Raw genomic sequence first — 24,792 nt, 5'->3', positions numbered from 1 at the left:
GAAATGCTTACTATAGTACGGACACCCTCCGTATTTGAACAACTATGCTTAAAGCGGGAGTTCACCCGAATTTTTTTTTTTAACATTAGATTGAGGCTCATTTTGTCAAGGGAAATCGGGTGGTTCTTTTTTTTTTTAAATCGAAGCAGTACTTACCGTTTTAGAGAGAGATCTTCTCCGCCGCTTCCGTGTATGGTCTTCGGGACTGGGCGTTCCTATTTGATTGACAGGCTTCCGACAGGCTTCCGACGGTTGCATACATCGTGTCACGAGTAGCCAAAAGAAGCCGAACGTCGGTGCGGCTCTATACGGCGCCTGCGCACCGACGTTCGGCTACTTTTGAAAAATCGTGACGTGATGTATGCGACCATCAGAAGCCTGTCGGAAGCCTGTCAATCAAATAGGAACGTCCAGTCCCGCAGCCCATACCCATCCCCTTGACAAAATGAGCCTTAATCTAATGTTAAAAATTAAGTTTTTGGGTGAACCTCCACTTTAAAGGGGGAACCGATGAGACATTCATTGTCACATTTTTATGCTTCGTTGATTAGATTAGAAGCACCACAAGAACTGGTGTTCCTACAAATGTGGGATCTTAGGTACCAAAAGGGAGGGTATACAATTCTTACTAGATGGTACAAGACACCTGTTGTATTGCACCGGATTTTCCCTCAAGTATCAAATGTCTGTTGGTGATGTCTTGAATCTGAGGGCACCTTATTACATATATTTTGGGAATGTCCAAGATTGAAAGAGTTCTGGACAATGGTGGCTGAATCAGTTAAAACAATCACAGGTATATCCCTTGGGGAAGACTTGGCTGTATTCTTATAAAGAAGTCTTATGCTGGCCATAGATGAGCCCATGTTAACCATATGGAATATTTGGAGGGACATATCTTTAGTACCAGAGATGGGCTGTGAACATCAGAATACACAAGTCCCCACACAAGTGCAATATGGACATAAACCCATGATGGTAGAAATATGTGGGATATATCTGCTGATTTGTCTATAAAGGTTGCAGATTCCATGCTGCTCATCCTATGTCCACTATCTAGTGAGTCACTGACTAGACCAAGCACATGACCAGTTGGAGTTAACAAGCCTTAAAGTGGAGGTTCACCCGGAAATAAACATTTTTAACCTTAGATTGATGCTCATTTTGTCTAGGGGAATCGGGTAGTTTTTTTAAAATCAAAGCCGTACTTACCGTTTTAGAGATGCATCTTCTCCGCCGCTTCCGGGTATGGGCTGCGGGACTGGGCATTCCTACTTGATTGACAGGCTTCCGACAGTCGCATCTATCGCGTCACGATTTTCCGAAAGTAGCCGAACGCCAGGCGTCGTATAGAGCCGCACCGACGTTCGGAAGACTGTCAATCAAGTAGGAACGCCCAGTCCCGAACACCATACACGCAAGCGGCGGAGAAGATGCATCTCTAAAATGGTAAGTACTGCTTGGATTTAAAAAAAATACCCGATTCCCCTAGACAAAATGAGCATCAAATCTAAGGTTAAAAAAAAATGTTTTGGGTAAACTCCCGCTTTAACTCCTGTCCTGCTTGCTTGTTCTAGGTCACCAACATACTAGATTACTAGAATCAAGATAAAATTCCCGGATCATGTTCCTAAAGAAACAGTGGCAGTGCTCAAAAACCTAGACTCACAGGTTGATGTTAATATAGTGATATGTGTAGTTGTAACATGTAGAAATCTTAGATTCTTAGAACTGTTTCTCATAGGCTTCAGCTTGTATAAGAGCAGTGTGAATAGCAAACTTTGACAAAGCATTTGCCGAGCTTTCAGCAAGCCTTGTTAAAGCTTTTAAAGTATCATTCAGCTCCAGTTTGTAAAAATATGAACACAAAGCCTAATGGGAGTGTTGATTGCCACTTTAAGCAACCTGCTAGCAGGCTTTTAACAAGCTTCAAGAAGTTCTGGAGCCTGCTAGTAGCTTGTTTAATGTGGCAATCAACACTGCCATTAGGATATGTGTTCAACATCTACAAACTGGAGCTACATAGTCCTTAAAAAAAAAAAAATCTAAATTGCTGCATTTGAAAATTTCAAAAGCAGATAAAAGAATAGTAGTGGTAAAAAAATGCACTTGTGGGTTTGACTAATCTTTTTTTATACAATTCTCCTATAGGGGAATTTGGCAGGGGTATGTCCTATGGCTACATACTTTTGCTAATAGGTGTCCCTTGTTCCATCTCAAAAAGTTGGGATGTATGCTACTATCACTGCTCTTTGTATAAATTGCGGACAGACTGCTTCATGCATGAGAATGGGCATATTGAGTCACAGCATAGTGCAACATTATATTGTATATCTTCATTTCCTACAATGGTACAGCAAAGTCCTACTGGTTTACAGGTGCAATGAACTGCATTGATGTATAGGTATGTGAACAAGCTTTGTGGTACATACAGCCATATAATGATGCCATATCATATGGATAATCATGAGAAGTTTGCAATGTCTATAGGCTTCCCTAGCCAACGAATTTCAGGAGTAAGGAGGTTTCTGGATTTTTCTCTGATTTCTTTTTAGATAGATCCCCACCCTGTTCATGCACATCCACTATTCAGTACCCATGGTTTTTCTCAAATCCTGTCCTTTCAGCAGTAATAGTTGGCAATCTCTATAGAAATGACTAAAAGATCTATGAAAATGTTCAAACCATACAGGTATCAGCAACACCAAGACTGTGGTTCAATGATACAACTTTACTTTCTTGCCAAAAGTCATGCAAACCCAAGGCAAGCTTGGGTAGCGTGGAGAGGAATTAGAACCCCTGTCAGTTTTTATTGCTGTCTGTGCCCCCATTATGGAAATTCACCCTCTCTATTTGTCCTATTTTCCATTATCATTGGAAGTGAAAGTAAAAGAAAATCCCAGATTTTGGGTTGTCCCCAGAAAATTACTAGAGGGAAAACCAATGGGGACACTAGTTCTGGTGATCTGGAGAGCCCCAAGGGATTCCCTTAATTGCAGGGATTTCCTCTCACTTCCTGTTTTGGCTATGAAGTGAAGGTAAATCTTCCTAATGTGGCACAGATGGAAAAAATAAAAATGAAAATTACACTTTCCAAAATAATAAAAAGAGATTTGCCTATTTATTTATTTATTTATTTATTTATTTATTTCAATTGTAGTATATATCCAAAGGAAGAGGGAGAATATCTAAAAGGGGAAATTCTCTATTAGACCGTTTACACTTGGACAGATGTCGCTATTGGAAGATTTCCCCTCAGCACTTATTATGTTGACAACTGTGAATGTGATTTCACATCACTTCTGTCCCAGTGTCATTGGTCATCAAGACAAATTGGCCCAGATTCTCAAAAGAGATACGACGGCGCATCTCCAGATACGCCGTCGTATCTCTGCCTAGCGCCGTCGTATCTATGCGACTGATTCTTAGAATCAGTTACGCATAGATATCCATTAGATCCGACAGGCGTAAGTCTCTTACGCCGTCGGATCTTAACTGCATTTTTTTTTTGGCCCGCTAGGTGGCACTTCCGTCGAAATCCGCGTTGAGTATGCAAATTAGATAGATACGCGAATTCCCGAACGTACACGCGTCCGAAGCAGTAAAGTTACGACGTTTATGTTAGGCTTTTCCCGGCGTAAAGTTGCCCCATGGTCTATGAGGCGCAGTCAATGTTAAGTATGGCCGTCGTTCCCGCGTCGAAAATTTATAAAATTACGTTGTTTCCGTAAGTCGTCCGTGAATGGTGCTGGACGTAATTTACGTCCACGTCAAAACCAATGACGTCCTTGCGACGTCATTTAGAGCAATGCACGCTGAGATATTTTAGGGATGGTGCATGCGCAGTTTGTTCGGCGCGGGGACGCGTTTCATTTAAATGAAACACGCCCCCTACCCGCCAAATTTGAATTCCGCTGGGTGATTTACGCTACGCCGCCGCAACTTTACAGGCAAGTGCTTTGTGAATAAAGCACTTGCCTGAAAAACTTGCGGCGGCGTAACGTAAATGAGATACGTTACGCCCGCACAAGTTTGCGCCCATCTACGTGAATCTGGGCCATAGAGTGTAAATCTCCCCAGGCAGCACTGAAAAACATGACGGTAGTACAAACCCCTCGCCATTCTATCCAACAATTGTGAGGTCATTCAACACTGTACTGATATTACATCTTTATCATTTTTTTCACACAAATAGAGCTTTCTTTTGGTGGTACTTAATCACTGCTGGTTTATTTTTTTTATTTTTGTTAAATAAACTAAAAAAAGAGCAAAAATTTGGGGAAAAAATCGTTTTTCTTCATTTCTTAACATTTTGCAAATACATAATCATTCTTCATAAATTTAGGTCAAAATGTATACTACTACATTTCTTTGGTGAGAATAACCCAAATCATTGTTTAGAATTTATAATAAGTTATAGAGTCTACAAACTATGGTATATATAGCTAAAACCCGCGCCCCACCTTGCGGGGAGAACAGAGTAGCAACACTGAGCAATGATGTGTTGATGGGGGAATCAAGCAATTTTCTGCAACCTATGGTTTTTACAGGTAGTCTTGGGTGTTGTAGTCCATTCTTCATTCATTTTCCATACAGTGCAGCACTCCTCCAGAAGTAAAAGTCTCATGATCCATTGCAGCAGTTGTGTCCTCCAGCGCCAGCGAGGGGGGAACATTACAAGTGGGCACAGCCAGGTCTGCAGCAGCCAAGGCAATGCACCTCCAGGTCATTTTGCGTACCCAGCAACAAATATAATTCCTATTACTTCCTATTGTGTTTCCAAGACAGAAGATAATGGGATTTCTCCCCAATGGGTAGGGGCAGCAAAAATAAAAAATGTGCAGGCGGTTTAACCCTTCTCCACTCTATCAAACACTAAATGGGGTGTAGAGGGGTCTGCATGCAGGGGTACAGTTCGGGCCATGAGTAGTTCTTGATTTTTTTGTGGGACCTCAAAGTTCAAGGTAGATAGTGATCAGGGGCGGACTGACCATTCGGGCATGATTTTTGCCACTAGGGGGCCCCATCAGTTTGCCACCCTCAGTAAAACCAGGAACAGTATGTAAAAATCATTTTTTTTTTTTTTTACATCTGTCCCTGAAATGTCACTTACCGACATCCTTTTGGTCTAAAAATCCCAAGATTATAGCTGCCCTGCCTCTAAAGTACCTTCTCAGTGTGTGTATGTACTGTATACTGTGTGTGTGTGTGTGTGTGTGTGTATATATGTATACTGTGTGTGTATACTGTGTGGCCCCATAATCTATTGCCTGGGGGCCCCATAATCTCCTATTGCCCGAGGCCCCATGAGTTGTCAGTCCGCCCCTGGTAGTGATGGATCAAAAGGGACCGCATCCTTTTAAAGGGGACCATTCTATCATTAAGCATAGCAATCATTTTCTTATTTAGCAGCATCTAGGAGACCTTGGAATCAACCCTTAAGAACAGAGGTCTGCACTTTTCCAAGCCTTTGCTATAGTTTGTTTGGTAGCAGTAAAAATCTAAGTTGCAAATGAACACACTTTTCATAGCACAGTGTTTTGGTCTTTTTCAGGACTCTTGTTCAGCTGGAAGTCCAGTGAGATCCCCACACAGCCTGTATCTGGGAAATGGAGACCCAAAGAATGTTCTGCGTCTGGAATTCCCTCTGTCATCCTTATCCAGGTAAAAAAATATAACCTAACCTTGGCTATATGAAGAGTCTTTCTACTTTTTACTGCACCTCACAAATCACCCCCAAGACAGTCAGTATAGATTATGTCCTGGTAGATCTAACACAGGTGTATGAATCATTAAAGCGGTTCTCCACCCTAAAGTGGAGTCCCGCTGATCGGAACCCTCCCCCCTCCGGTGTCACATTTGACACCTTTCAGGGGGGAGGGGGGTGCAGATACCTGTCTAAAGACAGGTATTTGCACCCACTTCCGGCCACACGCTACGGGCAAAAGACGGGCATTCCGTCACATCCCGCCTGTCGCCCGTTGTGTGCTGGGAACACTCGGCTCCCAGCACACAGCGTGTGAGCCAATCGGCGGGCGCATGCGCCGTAGGGAACCGGGCAGTGAAGCCGCAGCGCTTCACTTCCTGGTTCCCTCAGCGTGGATGGCGGGGGGAGCAGCAGAGTGACGAGCGATCGCTCGTGCTCTGCTGCGATCGGCGCTGGACTCCAGGACAGGTAAGTGTCCTAATATTAAAAGTCAGCAGCTGCAGTATTTGTAGCTGCTGGCTTTTAATATTTTGTTCCCATGGCACATCCGCTTTAACCATATGTAACTACACCTAAATGTACATCCTTAAAGCAGTGGCGTAGCGTGGGTTGTCAGCGCCCAGGGCAAGGCAAGTAATTTGCACCCCCCTAACCTGTGGACTTTTCGCACTCCGAGTCCCTTCCCTTCCTACAATTGACCACTAACCTACCTGATTCCTATACTGCCCACTACACTATACAATACACTGACCTATCTCATTCCTATACTGACCACTACACAATACACTACCCACAGACCGCTACACAACACACACTGACCGCTACACAATTCTCTACCCACAGACCGCTACACACCACACTACACAATACACAAAAAAAAAGTCTCTGGCTGGTTCAACAACCAGCTGTCACTACTGAAGCAAGAGCGCAGAAGGGCGGAAGCCGCCTGGAAAAGAAGCCCTTCAGAGGATAACCTCATCATCTACAAGGCAATAACAACACAATATCATAAAGAAATCTTCAAAGCCAAGAAACATCATTTTTCTATGGCGATTAACAGCGCCCTAAACCGCCCCCGCGAACTCTTCAAGATGGTCACCCAGACCATGAATCCAGGATGTCTTGAAGTCCCCAACTCAGACACCCAAGAATTCTGTAATGAATTTTCGGATTTCTTCATCAATAAAATTGAAAAAATCCGGGAAAGCATTCTGCAAAACAATACCCCCCTCAACCCCCTCCTCAATCAACCACAAAATACCCACAGAAACTTTCTACAATCAACAAAGTTCACTCTGGAACCCATCTCCATCGATGCCACAAAGAATATCATTGGTACTTTGCGGAACAGCACAGCGCCCAATGATATCATCCCCACTAAACCGCTGAAGGAATGTGACGACATCCTGGCACCACCTATCACGCAGCTTATAAACCAGTCATTTAAGGAAGGCATAGTGCCCTCCCTGCTGAAAGAGGGCACAATCCAGCCCATCTTGAAAAAGCCTAACCTGGATCCCAAGGACCCAGCTCACCGCCACCCCATAACAGGCCTAAATGTTCTCTCCAAGGTAATGGAGAAAGTAGTGGTACAACAGCTGCAACAGCATCTAGATACCCACAATCTACTCGAACCATTTCAATCAGGTTTCCGTCCCGGACACGGGACAGAAACGGCCTTACTCAAAATATGGGACGACGCCCTCGAGGCCGCAGACGAAGGAGAATCCTGTCTCCTGGTTCTGCTGGACCTAAGCGCAGCCTTTGACACGGTAGACCACAAACTGTTACTGATGCGACTGGCTGAGGTTGCCAGAGTCGCAGAAGGTGATTTACCATGGTTTTCCTCCTTTCTTGAAAACCGATCACAAACAGTGAAACTAGGATCTTTCACGTCGGAAAAGCGCACAGTGTCATGTGGAGTCCCCCAAGGATCCCCCCTGTCACCGGTGCTTTTCAACATCTATCTTTGCCCTCTCTTTGAAATCATCAGTAGCCAAGAACTACTCTACTACTCTTATGCAGACGATACGCAACTGTATTTTCGTATCGCAACAAAAAGGATCATCATCTCAGTTTAGAGAAATGTCTCTCTTTGATAGAAAACTGGATGATTAAGAGTTATCTTAAACTCAACAGTTCCAAAACAGAACTTCTTATGTTTCAGGCCAGCCGAAAGAGTCAACTGGCAACAACCTGGACACCCCCGCCCATTCTGGGCCAAATCATCACCCCTAGCTCCAAAGTCAAAAGTCTCGGAGTCATCTTCGACACCTTCATGACAATGGACGCACAAATAGGGTCAGTAGTCAGCGGATCGCACCATCTGTTGCGCCTACTACGCAGACTTATTCCATTTATCCCCAAAGAAGACGTAGCAGTTGTGGTAGAAACAATCGTGAACTCCAGACTGGACTATGCAAATGCCCTTTACCTCGGACTCCCAAAGTACCAAATCTCTCGTCTGCAAGTCGTTTAGAACACGGCCGCCAGACTTGTGACTGGGAAAAAGACATGGGAATCAATCTCACCTTCGCTGAGAACCCTTCACTGGTTGCCAGTAAAAGACAGAATTGCTTTTAAAGCACTCTGCCTGACACATAAGTGCATCCATGGGAAGGCTCCGCAATATCTTTGCGACAAGATAGAACCTCACAATTCGAATCGCGTTCTGCGATCCACCGACCAAAATCTGGTCAAGGTACCCAAAATCAAATACAAGTCCAATGGAGAAAGAAGGTTTGCTTTTCAAGGTCCTAGACTATGGAACGCTTTACCAACCAGCATTCGGTTGGAGGAAAACCACCTGACTTTCAGATTAACACTCTGCTCTTTTGATGTCAAGAGACAGGAACAACAAGCGCCCAGAGGCGATTCGGTTTGCATGTGCCGCGCTATATAAGTTTTTCATTCATTCATTCATTCAATACACAACACTAACCTACCTGATTCCTATACGTAACTGACCACTACACAATACACTACCCATAGACCGCTACACAATACACACTGACCGCTACACTACACAAACTACACAATACACTACCCACAGACCGACACTAACCTACCTGACTCCTATACTGACCACTACACTACACAAACTACACAATACACTACACAATACACTACCCACAGACCGCTACACAATACACACTGATGGCTACACTAACCGACTTGACTCCTATACTGACCACTACACTACACAATACACACAGACCACTACACAATACTCTACCCACAGACCAACACACACACCACACTACACAATAAACACACACACCACACTACACAATACAGTACACTACCCACTACACTATACAATACACACAGACCGCTACACAATACACTATGCAGCCTGTAAATTATTAATCCTGCAGCAGTAGGAGGGGGGGGCCTGGAGGGGGCTTTTGGCATGTAACTGTACTTAGGGACACAGGCATGATGCTGTGTGTGTGCTGGCTGGCTGGCTGGCAATAGCATTAGCAACAGCAACACCTGGCATGGCATGGCGGTGCGGTGGCGTGACTCTCCCTAACTGCAGTGCTGACCGGCGGCTGCTCCCATGATCTGAGCTGGCTCCCTGCCTCCCTCACAGGCTCACTCGTGACTCACCTCTGTTTTTTGTTGTCCATCGATCATCTTAAGAAAGATTTCCACTCCGTCCCAGATGACGTCCCACTGCACTTCCTTTCCTTCCAGATCCGGCGCGGTCAGGAGGAAGGAGGTAGGGTGGAGGAGAAGATGGCTTAAGGAAGTGTGGGCGTTCAATGACTGTCCAGCCCGCCGCAGCACATGACCACATTCGCCCAATCACAGGGCGCAAAATGGCGGCCGGGGTCCCGGTGACACAGTTAATGAATTTCACAGAATTTCGAAAAGTGACACAAACGGGTGCAGGATTTCGCCCCCCCCCCCCATTGTTGCGCCTGGGGCCACGGTCCCCCTGGCTCCCCCATGCTACGCCACTGCCTTAAAGGCCCTGCACTGCTTTAAGTTGAGTTCTTAGTTCAGTGTTCCATCCATTCCAACAACAAAACCAATAGCGCTTAGGTTACCCAATCCTAAAACCTGTTTAGGAGTTTGTAGTTCTGACATGGTTTGTCTAATGTAAATAAGAACCACCCATTGTCCAAAGATGCCTTTGAGTGTGACACAATGGGGGTTATTTACGAAAGGTAAATCCACTTTGCACTACAAGTGTAAAGTGCACTTGGAAGTGCAGTCACTGTAGATCTGAGGGAGACATGCAAGTAAAATAAAAAACAGCATTTTTGCTTACACATGTTTGGATGATAAAACCAGCAGAGCTTCCCCTCAGATCTATGGGGATCTAAAGTGACTGCACTTATAAGTGCACTTTAAAGTGCACTTGCAGTGCACTTGTAGTGCAGAGTGGATTTCCCTTTAGTAAATCAACCCCTATGTGTAGATTATAGGATATAGGGACTGATTTTTTTTTAACAGAAGGAATATTTATTGAAACAATCAAACGTTACAGGTTAATAACAGTAAGTGATACAGTACATGCCGGTTCACACTGCAGCGACTTGGGATCCGACTTGTGTCGCCCCAAGACGCCCGACGTGAGAAATTCCATTGAAGTGAATGGAAGTTGCCTCCAAAGTTGGATCACTGTCTTAACTGAAGCAACTTTACAGGAAGAGAAAATCGTTTTCTCTTACGCAAACTACGTAAAATACGACACTGTTCGTACGTTTCCGACATCCATACCTAACATGACTTACCCCTGCTTTATGAGGGGTAACTTTACGCCGGTCCGGCGCCTTACGTAAACGACGTATCGTGATACGCTGGGCGCGCGTACGTTCGTGAATCGGCGTATCTAGCTAATTAGCATATTCAAAGCGGAAATATACGGAAGCGCCACCTAACAGCCAGCGGATTTATGCACCCTAAGATACGACGGCGTAGGAGACGCCGCTCGTATCTAGGCAACTGTGAGGCGTATCTGATTCTATGAATCAGGCGCCAAGTTGCGACGGCCCGCACTCAGAGTTACGCCGGCGTATCTGGAGATACGCCATCGTAACTCCTTTGTGAATCCGGGCTATAGAGACTGATTTACTAAAACTGGAGAGTGCAAAATCTGCCGCATAGAAACCAATCAGCTTCCAGGTTTTATTGTCAAAGCTTAATTGAACAAGCTGGATTGGCTACCATGCACAGCTGCACCAGATTTTGCACTCTGCAGTTTTAGTCAACCCCACAGTGTACTATTTAGGCTAACCTATATATTGCTTTTACGGATTATTGTTAGCGTTAAGTGTCCTACATATGGAGACAATGTGATAAGCAGAATTTAGCATGTTACTTAACTATTGATGCCATAGGTGTAGCAAAATTTGGTTTATTTCAGTGTCAGCCCATCCATTAGGAGCAGCGCCCCCTTTCGCCACGCCACTCCCTATATGCAATGCATAGATTTATGCATAGCATGAATCTATCCACGGGCACCGCAGCCACCCCCTAATAATGCATCCGGCCCCTTTCAGGATACCGGGCGCATGAATTACAGTGACCGTTTTATTTGTATCTTTTTAAGCACCTGATTAGAGCCAGAGGTGTGTTACAACAGCGAATTAATATTCAGTGTTGAAACACTGATCCTCAATTCGGAGCAGGTGTGAGACCTGTTTTCCGATTGGCCGTCGAGGAGAAGGGAGGAAACAGAAGCCGTTGCCATAATGACCTGTGGAGAGGAAGAAGATGGGCGGCCACCAAGCAGGGCAAGCAGCTGGTGATGTGGTAAGTGCTACCAACCGACCAGGGAGTGGCATACTGTTTGCCCCCCCAAGAAAAATTCCACTGCCTGCCACTGATTTATTTACTAAATATCTGAAACCTAGGCTGGGGGTTGGAACCAAAGATCTCAAGTTTGGACTCATCAGACCAAAGCACAGATTTCCACTGGTCTAATGTCCATTCCTTGTGTTCTTTAGCCCAAACAAGTCTCTTCTGCTTGTTGCCTTTCTTTAGCAGTGGTTTCCTAGCAGATATTCTACCATGAAGGCCTGATTCACACAGTCTCCTCCTAACAGTTCTAGAGATGTGTCTGCTGCAAAAGGTGGCTACTTTGAAAACCTAGAATATGAAATATATTTTCAGTTGTTTCACACTTTTTTGTTATGTATAATTCCACATGTGGTAATTCATAGTTTTGATGCCTTCAGTGTGAATCTTCAATTTTCATAGTCATGAAAATAAAGAAAACTCTTTGAATGAGAAGGTGTGTCCAAACTTTTGGTCTGTACTGTACATATCATTAAATGTTTTTTTCTGTAACAACATTTTGATTAATTTTTTTCAAAGTACAGTATCCAATTCAATACACAGTAGTGAGTAAGGGTACAAAGCTGTTTTTGTTGAGGTTCAAGTATATCCAATAAACATTTTTTTTTCAATGATTTAATCTGTTCTTATATTACGACGTCTTGTAAATACTGAAACATTATGTAGTGAATGAACAGAGGATGAATTTCTGATTGTGTTCCATCAAGCCTGGCAACATTTGGTCACAAATACAGAAGTGAGAGTGTGTTTTATGTGCCAAGGCTAAATTTAATTCCGAGACTGGCTTAAAGTTATATTAAAGTCTTGTTTTTTTTCTAAATTAACAAACATGTTATACTTACCTGCTGTGTGTAATGGTTTTGCACAGAGCAGCCTGGATCCACCTCTTCTCTGGTCCATGGCGGTGCTTCTGACCCCCAAGGCACCCATGCAGGTGCCCTCTCAAGCCGCACAAAGCCGCGACTCAGCCCCTCCCCCTCTGTCTCCTGATTGGTTGATTGTCAATCACAGTCAGTGAGCCAATCAGGAGTCCCCAGAGAGTTCCTGGAGAGCCAAGGACATCACTTGATGACAAGGCTCAGGTATAGGGGGAGGGAGGCTAGGGGCTCTCATGAACATTGCTCGATCAAAAGGGGCTCAGGTATATGGGGGGGCTGCTGTATGCAGAAGTTTTTTTTACCTTCATGCATATGCATAAACTTGCACTGTTTAAGGCCGTGTACACACGATCAGTCAAAACCGATGAAAACGGACTGAAGGTCCGTTTCATCGGTCCAAACCGATTGTGTGTGGGCCCCATCGGTCAGTTGTCCTTCGGTCAAAAAAAAGAGAACTTGCTTTAAAATTGAACCGATGGACGCCTAACCGATAGGTCAAAACCGATCGTTAGTATGCAAGAGCATCGGTCAAAAAGCCGCGCATGCTCAGAATCAAGTCGACGCATGCTTGGAAGCATTGAACTTTGTTTTTTTCAGCACGTCGTTGTGTTTTACGTCACCGCGTTCTGACACAATTGTTTTTTTTAACCGATGGTGTGTAGGCACATCAGACCATCAGTCAGCTTCATCGGTTAACCGATGAAACGATCCTTCAGTCCATTTTCATCGGTTTTGACCGATCGTGTGTTCGCGGCCTTAGAGTCGCACGGGGTACAACCAGAGACGCCACTGGCACATGCGCTCTGAAGGGACGGCATACCTATTCTGTTCCCTCGGAGCTCTGTGCCGGGGCTCCTGTGGACATGCATGGGAGTGACCCTAGTCATTCATACAGCTGTAGCCCACGAACCCAGAAGGAAGACCGGGTATAGATAGAAGCACTGGAAAGCCGTGACAGCGCTGCACTGGGGGGCTCCATGTGCAGGTAAGTCTGACAAAATGTGCTAGTATGTGGTGCATACTAGTACATTAGGACTTAATCCAGCAGGGGGCCTGATATATTTATTTTATATTTTTGCACAGTTTTCTACCACTTTAAAGAAAACCTACTACTTTGCCCTGAATAGGTATGGGCGGGATAGGCAGACAGTTTCCCTTGAAAGCTCACTCCCCTAAGGCCTCGTACACACGACCGAGTTTCTCGGCAAAAACCAGCAAAAAAAATTGCTGGTATTTTTTTTTTGGCCGAGGAAACCGGTCGTGTGTACACTTTTAGACGAGGAAACTGTCGAGGATCTCGTCGAGCCAAAAAGAGAGCATGTCTTCTTTTTCCTCGACGGAAATGGGGAAATTTGACTCGCCGAGATCCTCGACAGCCTAACAAGGAACTCGACGAGCAAAGCGATGTGTTTCGCCCGTCGAGTTCCTCGGTCGTGTGTACAAGGCTTGACACTTCATTGAACTGTCAGAGCAGAGATATGATATTCATTGTGGGATTAATCTCCCAATGCAGTGTTAAGTGCCTAAATACACAATACATAAAATGTCTATCATGTCATATTAATATCACCCTGTGACACCCGATGTTTGGCATTAGCTTGAGTTCAGATGTGTCATTCTGGTTATGGATTTACCATATTAAAATACAGCATGATGTCTTTGTGATGATTATCCTATATGATTACAGCAATCTCTCATCGTTTGAAATCCGGACATATGACAGCGTAGGCACCATATTCTTTGGAAATATTGGCATGGATAACTGGTTTCTACTTGGGATTCGCGATGGTCGGTTGGAGGTACAGATGAGTAATGGCAATGGTCAAATGGTTTTCTCTAAGTGGGGACCAGAAGTCAGCAATGGCAAATGGCAAAAGGTAAGAGCTTCTGAATTTCACTGCAGAAGTGTAATAAATATAGGTAATAACAACTTCGAATGCTCATGTGTGCTAATTGCCCCCAGTTATTGTAAGGCCTCGTACACACGGCCGAGTTTCTCGGCAAAAACCAGCAAGAAGCTTGCTGGGTTTTTTTTTTTGCCGAAGAAAACCGGACGTGTGTACACTTTTCGACGAGGAAACCAACGAGGATCTCGTCGGTCCAAAAAGAAAGCATGTCTTCTTTTTCCCCGTCGGGAATGGGAAAATTTGGCTCGCCGAGATCCTCGGCGGCTTCACAAGGAACTCGACAAGCAAAACGATGTGTTTTGCCCGTCTAGTTTCTCGGCCATGTGTACGAGGCCACAGTCAAATGACATCTGTAGTCTGATAGCTGTAGATAGTAGCAGATTGGAGTAACAATAGACAGCAGAGCAAGATTTATGACACACCCATATAGGCATAAATGAAAATTGTTCAGATAAAATAATGTTAAATTAATTAGAAATTAGCCTGCCATTGATGATCATTCCTTTTAAAAAATGCTAGTTGCCTGACAGCCATTCCAGTGATTTCGTTATACGGCTTTCTGGGTTACTGACCTGACACGTATATTTTACATATTGTACATGGACATCAGTTCCTGTGTTCTAACGAGCTGGTTCCTACCATCGATATGGTTCCGAGCTGACGGAAAACTCAGAGCGGGAACAGCTGTTCGTCAGCTGTAGACGCGCTCGCTTCCGATGGCTGATTATACACTATAGTACACGCCGCTCTACACAGCAAGGGCCAGCAAGGGGTGGATGTGGTATTGAACAGTGTTCTTTTGATTGGTTATCCACACCGCTCTTTACAGCAAGGGGAGGATGCGATACAGCCCCTTGCTCTATAGAGCGGCGTGGATAACCAATCAAAAAAGCACTGCTTTGGGTGGCGGGAAATACTCACATACACCCATTATCCTCCAATCTCCAAAAAGAGGAAACGAGAACACAACAACGATACAACCCCAGACCAAAAAAAAGAAAGAAAAACAAAAAAAACCTGGCTTGGCTAACCGATAGTTAGTACACAAAAGCATTGGTTCAAAACGCATGCTCAGAATCAAGTCGACGCATGCTTGGAAGCACTGAAATTCATTTTTTCTCAGCACGCCGTGTGTTTTACGTCCCCGCGTTTTGACCCGATCAGTTTTTGAACTGATGGTGTGTACGCACATCAGACCATCGGTCTGATTCAGCGGTGAACCGATGAAAACGGTCCGTCGGACCATTCTCATCGGATTGACCGGTCGTGTGTACGCGGCCTCAGTGTTAACTTTTTTATCCAAGGTGTTATCTCCTCCCAGAATTTTTTAATCCTAGGACAGTGCCACCAAATATGTAAAAATGACCCCTTCTGGTTGCATCCCCTCCAACAGTTAATATCTGCGGACAGGTACATCTCCACCAGGCGGGTCGGGGTCCGGTACCATCTAGTGAGATATTTATAGGACATCGCTTGTATATAAGAACTGATTGAGGAGTGGTGTGTTGTCTCCATCAATCTATTCACTTGTTCTTTCGTAAAGTTATGGCCCAATTCTTTTTCCCACTCACGAATGTAATAGGGAGTTGTATAGCCATGAGACGATTCACGCTTTTCAGTCTTTTACAGCGTGATGAATGTGCTTACTCCATTACGAACGGTAGTTTTACCAGAACGAGGGCTCCCGTCTCATAACTTGCTTCTGAGCATGCGCGTTTTTTTCACGTCGTTAAAGTCCCCACACGACCATTTTTTACAACCTTAAAAACGTTGTGAAAAAATAGAGCATGTTCGAAATTTTTAATGCCCATTTTTTAGATCGTGAAAAATGCTCTGAAGCCCACACACAATAGTTTTTAATGACATTAAAAAAAAACACGTCATTTTTTAGAACCCGAAAAAACGCAGCCACTGTGCCCATCAAATGCAGCCACTGTGCCCATCAAGCACAGTCACTGTGCCCATCAAGCGCAGCTACTGTGCCATCAAACGCAGCCACTGCACCCATAAATTGCCGCCACTGTGCCATCAAACGCAGGAAGTGTACCCATCAATTGCTGCCACTGTGCCCATCAACTGCTGCCACTGTGCCCATCAACTGCTGCCAGTGTACCCCATCAATTGTTGCCACTGTGCCCATCAATTAGCGCTACTGTGCCCAATACATTTCTGCCACTGTGACCCATCAATTGGCGTTACTGTGCACCATCAATTGCTGCCACTGTGCCCCATCAATTGCTGCCACTGTGCCCCATCAATTGCCGCTACTTGCCCATCAACTGCCGCTACTGTACCCCATCAATTACCGCTACTGTGCCCCATCAATTGCTGCTACTGTGCCCATCAAATGCTGCCAGTGTGCCCCCCCGCCCAGTACTTACCTGTCTCGAGTCATGGCGCTGCCTCCATGCTCCCTCTGAGTCCTCGATGTCTTCTCCCATCCTCTTCCTGTACTCTGCTATGATTGGATGTCTGATAGGAGTCCAATCACAGCGCCTGTCGCTTCAGCCAATCAGGTGACAGGTAACCAGACCCGAGCATCCTGATCCACGACTCTAATCAGGTGCTTCCAAAAACACCCCCACTGCTGTAATTCAGATGCCAGGTGCCCGAGAAGGGGCCGGACACCTGAATAGGGGGCGGCAGCAGCAACCATAGATCGATTCAATGCTTGAATCTATCTATGGTGACAGACAGGTACAAGAGAGAGGGGGCGGCGCTCCTGCGTCCTTTATGGACGCACCATTATTGCCGGGGAGGGAAAATGGCTAATTGGGCCCAATTTGGACATTTTAACTTAGGGGTATACTCACTTGAATGCTTGGGTTCAAATAGCTTCATATATACAACACATTAGTAACTGAATAGGTGTTATCCCTTGTTAAATATTTCCTAAAGCAAACTCTTGGTTATAAAATGGGGCCTAAGCCAGAGAGGGATCACTTGTACTGCAACAGCCCTCAAAATTTCCACTCACCTACTAGCATTTGGCGAGTGGATTTAAGCTGGGGGCGAGTGATGACAGGGCTGCACGACCAATCTCCCTCCAATCTGTGCCTACACTTAGAGTCCCGATGAGATTGGCGGCCGAAGAGGAAAGGTGCATGCTCGGGAAAAGTAGTCTGGTGAGCCGCGCACAGGCAGAGCAGTACACAGATGCTCTCCTTACAATTCTCATTAAGCCATGGGACCTAACAGTATGACCTCTCTGAGCCTGCCCCCCTCCCCCGGGCCCCGACCAATGTAGCTGGAGAGCAGAAAGTAATGAGTGAGGTGGAGGATTGCAAGAATTACCACTCCGGTGCAGCGCTCACTGAAAGTTGCCCTGACATGAGAGCGGCAGCCTTCTAGTTTGTGCAGTTTTCTTCTCCTTGTGCTCTATGTAAGTTTAGCCTGAGCACTGTGAACAGACTGGTCTCAATGTGTGCTGTGCGCTGTCAGTGTGCGCTGTGCTATGGTGTCAATGGCTGTGCAGTTGTGTGGATCTCAGTGCTGGATTGTACTCCCTCCCGCTGTGCTGCAGCTCCTCTCCTCTCTGCCAGCCTGAATAAAAGGGGGAAGTGGGGACATGCAAGCGTGGAGCCGCACACACAGACTCCTGATGATGAGATGAATGGGAGAAAGAGAGAGAGAGGATGGATGTGAGTTGCAGAGGAGACAGCAAGAGAATAGGGAAGAGACACAGTTCTAGTGCCCTGTCCCTCTGGTCTGCCCCCAGTGCCCTGTCCCTCTGGTCTGCCCCCAGTGCCCTGTCCCTCTGGTCTGCCCTCAGTGCCCTGTCCCATTTTGTTAAAGTTGTTGTTGGTAATATTTAATTTTGTAACTTGATTCTGCATAAAACATTGTCATTCCATGAGATAATCTACGAGGGCGTGTTTACGGGTGCAATTAGGCGCAGGGCAGTGTATGAATTAGGTGGGGTAACAATTTTGAGCCCTGACTGCAATATATGGTAACTATTAATTCACTTTTTATAAGCAAGAGTTTGCCATAGGAAAGAGTTAACAAGTGGTAACACCTTTTCAGTTTCTCATGTGTTGCATATGTGAAGCTATTTGAGCATTCAATTTCCTATTTCCACTGCATGGTGCAGGTTGGTAAATATAAGGGTTCACTGCTGTGAGCAAGAGTTTTGTAAACAAAAGTCTTCATTCAGTGCTGTATCATCAAAGACAAATTTGATAAATGTAAAAAGTACATTAGAGCTCCACCTGCTGGCTCTGAAGGTGAATGCAAAATATTAATATGTATTTTATATTTACCTGACTAAAAAGAAATGGTAAAAATGTTTTAAAGAGAAACATTTTTTTTCTAAAGAAACTATGTCGAAGATACAAGGTATCTTCAAAAATACCAGGAGAGGGCAAAGAAAACTGATAAAATACTATGAGAGAGATCTGTCAACAGAGGCTCCCGTGATGGATGGAAGTGTGTTTGTTTTTATTTATTTTTAATTTATTTCATGCTTTTTTTACTTCAGCTGTAAATGCCTACCTATTCTGAGTGTTTCCATACATCACGGACAACTCTACTGACCTTACCTCCAATTTTGGGGTTCAAAACCATTCTACATTTCTTTTAAATGGTCCAGTCAGGGACATATACACCAATTAGCCATAACTATGACCACTTACAGGTTAAAGTGGAGTTCCACCAAAAAATGTAACTTCAACATTAGGAGGGCGCATGCCTGGAACACAAACAGTCTACGTTCCAGGCATTTGTCCCAGGGTGCATACTGCCCTAAATGTTAGTACTGCTCAGGACACTGTCCAACTGCAGCAGCTTTCAGCCCCTCATAGGGTTTTACAGGCCGCTGGCAGCAGGGCTGGATGGTGCACCTGTGCCTTCCAGGGAAGGTGACCCCCTGAAATGCCACATTTGGCATGTAATTTGGGGGGGGGGGCGGAAACCCTCTTCTTACAGGGTTCAGCTCTCCCCCCTCCCTCTCAGCAATCATCTGGGACACGTCACAGGTTCCAGATGATTGCTCGGCCAGTCACGGTGTGCAGCACGGCTTGCGCATGCACAGTGCGTGCACGGCTGTGAAGCCACAGTCGGGTGCCCACAGTGACAATGCCGGCGCTGCAGAGAGGAGGGAGAGACGAGTGGGGCTTCGTTCCCCGCATTGCTGGACCCTGGAACAGGTAAGTGTCCGATTATTAAAAGTCAGCAGCTGCAGTATTTGTAGCTGCTGACTTTTAATATTTTTTTTGTTAGTAGGAACTCTGCTTTAAGTGAATAACATTGATTATCTTGTTACAAAGGCATCTGAAAGTATGTGGGATATATTAGTAAACATAAGTGAATACATAAATTATGTGCAACAATGTTACATATATGATAACAACTAGTAAATGTTACTATATTGAATAAAAACAAATGGTGAGTCCAATTCCTTGGACAGTTCCTCTCGATCTTCCACATCTGTGCTAAATAATAATTTGTTTTGGATTCAATATAGTAACATTTACTAGTTGTTACCATAGATGTAACATTGTTGCACATACTTTATATATTCACTTATATAATCTATTTATAATTGTGAGTTGCACTGCTTATTTAACCACGTACAGACCGGAAGATTTTTTGACACTTTTTTGGGATCATTTACTTTTTTACAGCAATCGGAGCTAGAAAAAATAGCCACTGATCACTGTATAAATGTCACTGGCAGGGAAGTGCTTAACACTAGGGGGCGATCAAGGGGTTAAGTGTGTTTTCTGGGAGTGTTTCTAACTGTATGTGGGCTAGGCTGACTGGAGGCAGAGAGAGATCGCTGTTCCTATTCACAAGGAACAGTAGATCTCTCTCTAACTCCACTTTCAGAACAGGGATCTGTCTGTTTACACTGACAGATCCCCGTTCTGGCTCTCGTTCCCGCGATCGCGGGTGGCCAGCAGACATCGCATCCGCCAGCTACGCGCATGGGGTCCCTCTCCGCACATTAAACCTAGGGGCAAAAGAGGCCGCTGTTGATATTACTCTTGTGGGCTAACTTTGAAAGCAGTTCTGACGTCACCTCGCTCAGCTGTACCCGGAAGACACGGGCAGGCGGATCGAGGAGCCGGCCGGCTCGATCCTTTACATGCACATTGCATTTTTTATGTTGTAAGTGCGCATTTTTTTATCTTTCAATAAATTTACGTTGGATTTTATGCTATGCGAGCTCCTTTCTCTTTTCATGGCGCATCCTGCAATACTTATTGATTGAGGCTGTATCCTATTGATGCCGTTCACTTTGGACATCTAACCAGCTTACATGCTTTTTTTGATCTCCTGTGACAAGAGATCAATACTAGCCGGTAAGAGGCAGTATATCATTAAGGTGGAGGTGTTTCCCTATCATCACATTCCGGGTTACTGTTCTTTTTCTCATCACTTGGGGATTGAAATTTCAATTATTTCTTCGGACTACATGGGATGTATTCACCTATGATATTTCACTCTTACGGACTTTTTATTGGTTTATCACGTTCATTTTGATTTTTACATTCTTCATTTAAATTATCGAGAGTGTCTGATTATACATTATATTTATTTTTAATCTTATATACATTCACTTTTGGTATTCACCTTTTTGGCACAGCTACATATTTGTCATATATACAGTGAGGAAAATAAGTATTTGAACACCCTGCTATTTTGCAAGTTCTCCCACTTGGAAATAATGGAGGGGTCTGAAATTGTCATCGTAGGTGCATGTCCACTGTGAGAGACATAATCAAATTTTTTTTTTCCAGAAATCACAATTTATGATTTTTTAACTATTTCTTTGTATGATACAGCTGCAAATAAGTATTTGAACACCTGTCTATCAGCTAGAATTCTGACCCTCAAAGACCTGTTAGTCTGCCTTTAAAATGTCCACCTCCACTCCATTTATTATCCTAAATTAGATGCACCTGTTTGAGGTCATTAGCTGCATAAAGACACCTGTCCACCCCATACAATCAGTAAGAATCCAACTACTAACATGGCCAAGACCAAAGAGCTGTCCAAAGACACTAGAGACAAAATTGTACACCTCCACAAGGCTGGAAAGGGCTACGGGGAAATTGCCAAGCAGCTTGGTGAAAAAAGGTCCACTGGAGCAATCATTAGAAAATGGAAGAAGCTAAACATGACTGTCAATCTCCCTCGGACTGGGGCTCCATGCAAAATCTCACCTCGTGGGGTCTCAATGATCCTAAGAAAGGTGAGAAATCAGCCCAGGACTACACGGGAGGAGCTGGTCAATGACCTGAAAAGAGCTGGGACCACCGTTTCCAAGGTTACTGTTGGTAATACACCAAGACGTCATGGTTTGAAATCATGCATGGCACGGAAGGTTCCCCTGCTTAAACCAGCACATGTCAAGGCCCGTCTTAAGTTTGCCAATGACCATTTGGATGATCCAGAGGAGTCATGGGAGAAAGTCATGTGGTCAGATGAGACCAAAATAGAACTTTTTGGTCACAATTCCACTAACCGTGTTTGGAGGAAGAAGAATGATGAGTACCATCCCAAGAACACCATCCCTACTGTGAAGCATGGGGGTGGTAGCATCATGCTTTGGGGGTGTTTTTCTGCACATGGGACAGGGCGACTGCACTGTATTAAGGAGAGGATGACCGGGGCCATGTATTGCGAGATTTTGGGCAACATCCTCCTTCCCTCAGTTAGAGCTTTGAAGATGGGTCGAGGCTGGGTCTTCCAACATGACAATGACCCGAAGCACACAGCCAGGATAACCAAGGAGTGGCTCTGTAAGAAGCATATCAAGGTTCTGGCGTGGCCTAGCCAGTCTCCAGACCTAAACCCAATAGAGAATCTTTGGAGGGAGCTCAAACTCCGTGTTTCTCAGCGACAGCCCAGAAACCTGACTGATCTAGAGAAGATCTGTGTGGAGGAGTGGGCCAAAATCCCTCCACCAGTGTGTGCAAACCTGGTGAAAAACTACAAGAAACGTTTGACCTCTGTAATTGCAAACAAAGGCTAATGTACCAAATATTAACATTGTTTTTCTCAGGTGTTCAAATACTTATTTGCAGCTGTATCACACAAATAAATAGTTAAAAAAAATCATACATTGTGATTTCTGGATTTTTTTTTTTGATTATGTCTCTCACAGTGGACATGCACCTACGATAACAATTTCAGACCCCTCCATGATTTCCAAGTGAGAGAACTTGCAAAATAGCAGGGTGTTCAAATACTTATTTTCATCACTGTATATGTATTTAACCCTATTAGCGCAGCTTGTTTTTTCCTTTTGTTAAATTTAGAACTGGTTGCTATGAATTACTGTAACTCAAATGTTTTGTACTGCTTTATATAAACCAAATGTTTTACTTGCACCATGTGCGCTGCAAAATCAGGACATTTAGCCAATATTATTGCACTAGCACCATGTTATACTTTGAGAACAGAGATTTCCTGTAGAACTTCAGTATGTTCTAAGATCTGGTCAGCAGAAAATGTTTTTGTTCCTTTATTAACTCACATGGAACTATTGTATGGAACTCACATGTCTTGCAGGTCACTGTGGACAGCTCGATTAACACCATAGATGTAAGAGTGAACGGAGAGGTTGTTATCATGCTAACTCATCATGTAAAGAATGAGCCTGTGATCTCAGAATACGCTAATCTGGGCATTATCCTGGGTGACCTTCCAGAAAATGGCCAAATTCAACTTCTCAGACCGGTACTGTTATCACATGACATGACTACAGCATTGAGCTAGACATTTAATGATAAAGCTAGCTAAATAAGAAATGTTCACTAAACATGAAAAGTTTCCAGATTTTTTTTATCAATGTGGTATATTTTAGAAATGAGGTTATTGTTAAGAACACAGAATAAAGATATGTAATAGGTACTCACATATGTGGCTACCCCACATTTAGCTTCCGAAATAAGCTATTCAATGTTTTTCTAAAATCTGACTACACCATACGTCAGAGTAGGTATAAAACGATAGCTATGTTTGTTCTGAGTGTTTAAGGTCTCACGCACACTGAGTGTTTAGCGCAGGTACATTGAATTTCATCGGTTAGGTGCAGGTGGAAGACACAGGCGCACCATCCAACCCCACTTCCAACACTCGAGGCTGACAGTGGCTGTGGCTGGACAGTGTTTGAGTAGTACAAATGTTTAGGGCAGTAAGCACCCAGAGGGCGCATGCCTGGAACGCAAACAGTCTACGTTCCAGGCATTTGTCCCAGGGTGCATACTACCCTAAATGTTAGTATTGCTCAGGGCACTGTCCAACTGCAGCAGCTTTTAGCCCCTCATAGGGTTTTACAGGCCGCTGGCAGCAGGGCTGGATGGTGCACCTGCAGGGATGGACTGGCCATTGGGACTACAGGGAGTTTCCCGGTGGGCCGATGGCTCAGTGGGCCGGCTTCAGTGACAGCGGACCGCTGCCCCCCTCCGCTCCTCTGTCTCTCCCTTCCCGCAGCGCTCACCTGGGGGGAACAGAGAAGCAAGGGGAAGACCAGAGGAGCAGGGGGGACGACGGAGGAGCATGGGGGAGGGGACAGACAGCAGACTCAACAGCTATGGCGTGGGAGTTTCTCACTTCTGCCTAATCTTGTCCCTTAAGGGGGGGCACCGAACTGATTCCTTGCACCGGGTGAAATAATGTCTAGCTTCCCCAGTGGTACTGCCTATGAGAGTACCAGTTCCAGCCTTTCTACTGTAATAAAGTAGAACGGCTAGTGGCTAGTGAAGGGGGAGAGGGGGCTTGGGTGGCCGGGGGGGGGGTGTGGGAGTTGTCCAGCCGCCAGGGGAGAGACCTGTCAAAGTGGGCCAGTCTGGATGAAGTCCAGGGCCAAATTTTTGTCCCAGTCCAGCCCTGTGCACCTGTGCCTTCCACTCACACTGAAACACCAGAGTCTCATGCACCAGGCCTACATGCCCAGTATGCATGAGGTATAAAGTTTATGTACACCATAATGACCAACTGAACATCGGCATATTATAGACTGACCATGCTGCTTTTAATTCAGAGGCAAGTGAATTTACTAGAAGGATTTCAAGGAAGGAAACTTTGCAACAGATTTCCCAAATAATTATAGGAAGCTGTGTACGTATGCTATGATGCCAAACATACTAATATATATATATATATATATATATATATATATATATATATATATATATATATATATATATATTAATATATATATATATAAATGCCATAACAAAATCAGTTTGGAACAGATGACTATAAATGACCCACAGTGTATTTTACAGTGCACCTTTTTAGTTCTGTTGGCGTTCTTTAAATTACATCCCTCAAATGGTAATGAGGCAGTCAGCAAATACCAGGGGCAATCTTGCATGGTTATTCTGTAAGCACTTGATCCTTTAAAGGGGAGTTCCACCCACAATTTCACTTTTTAAATATAAATACCCCTGTAATACACAAGCTTAATGTATTCTAGTAAAGTTAGTCTGTAAACTAAGGTCTGTTTTGTTAGGTTGTCACAGCATTTAAATGG

At 44.5% G+C, this 24,792-nt stretch overlaps 1 protein-coding gene across 1 annotated transcript in view; it reads left to right on the top strand.

Annotated features, from left to right (window-relative positions):
* Window positions 1-24,792, top strand: part of SHBG (sex hormone binding globulin) — a 62,266-nt gene that overhangs the window by 26,679 nt on the left and 10,795 nt on the right. The window contains exons 3-5 of the mRNA XM_040348800.1: window positions 5,555-5,664; window positions 14,084-14,273; window positions 22,824-22,991. Coding sequence (XP_040204734.1) covers window positions 5,555-5,664; window positions 14,084-14,273; window positions 22,824-22,991 — 468 coding nt within the window. The remainder of the gene's footprint in view (window positions 1-5,554; window positions 5,665-14,083; window positions 14,274-22,823; window positions 22,992-24,792) is intronic.

This window comes from Rana temporaria, chromosome 4 (assembly GCF_905171775.1).
Source record: "Rana temporaria chromosome 4, aRanTem1.1, whole genome shotgun sequence".
NCBI lineage: Eukaryota > Metazoa > Chordata > Amphibia > Anura > Ranidae > Rana > Rana temporaria.
Note: the sequence above shows the minus strand (reverse complement) of the source record. Positions and strands in the feature narration are given on the sequence as shown.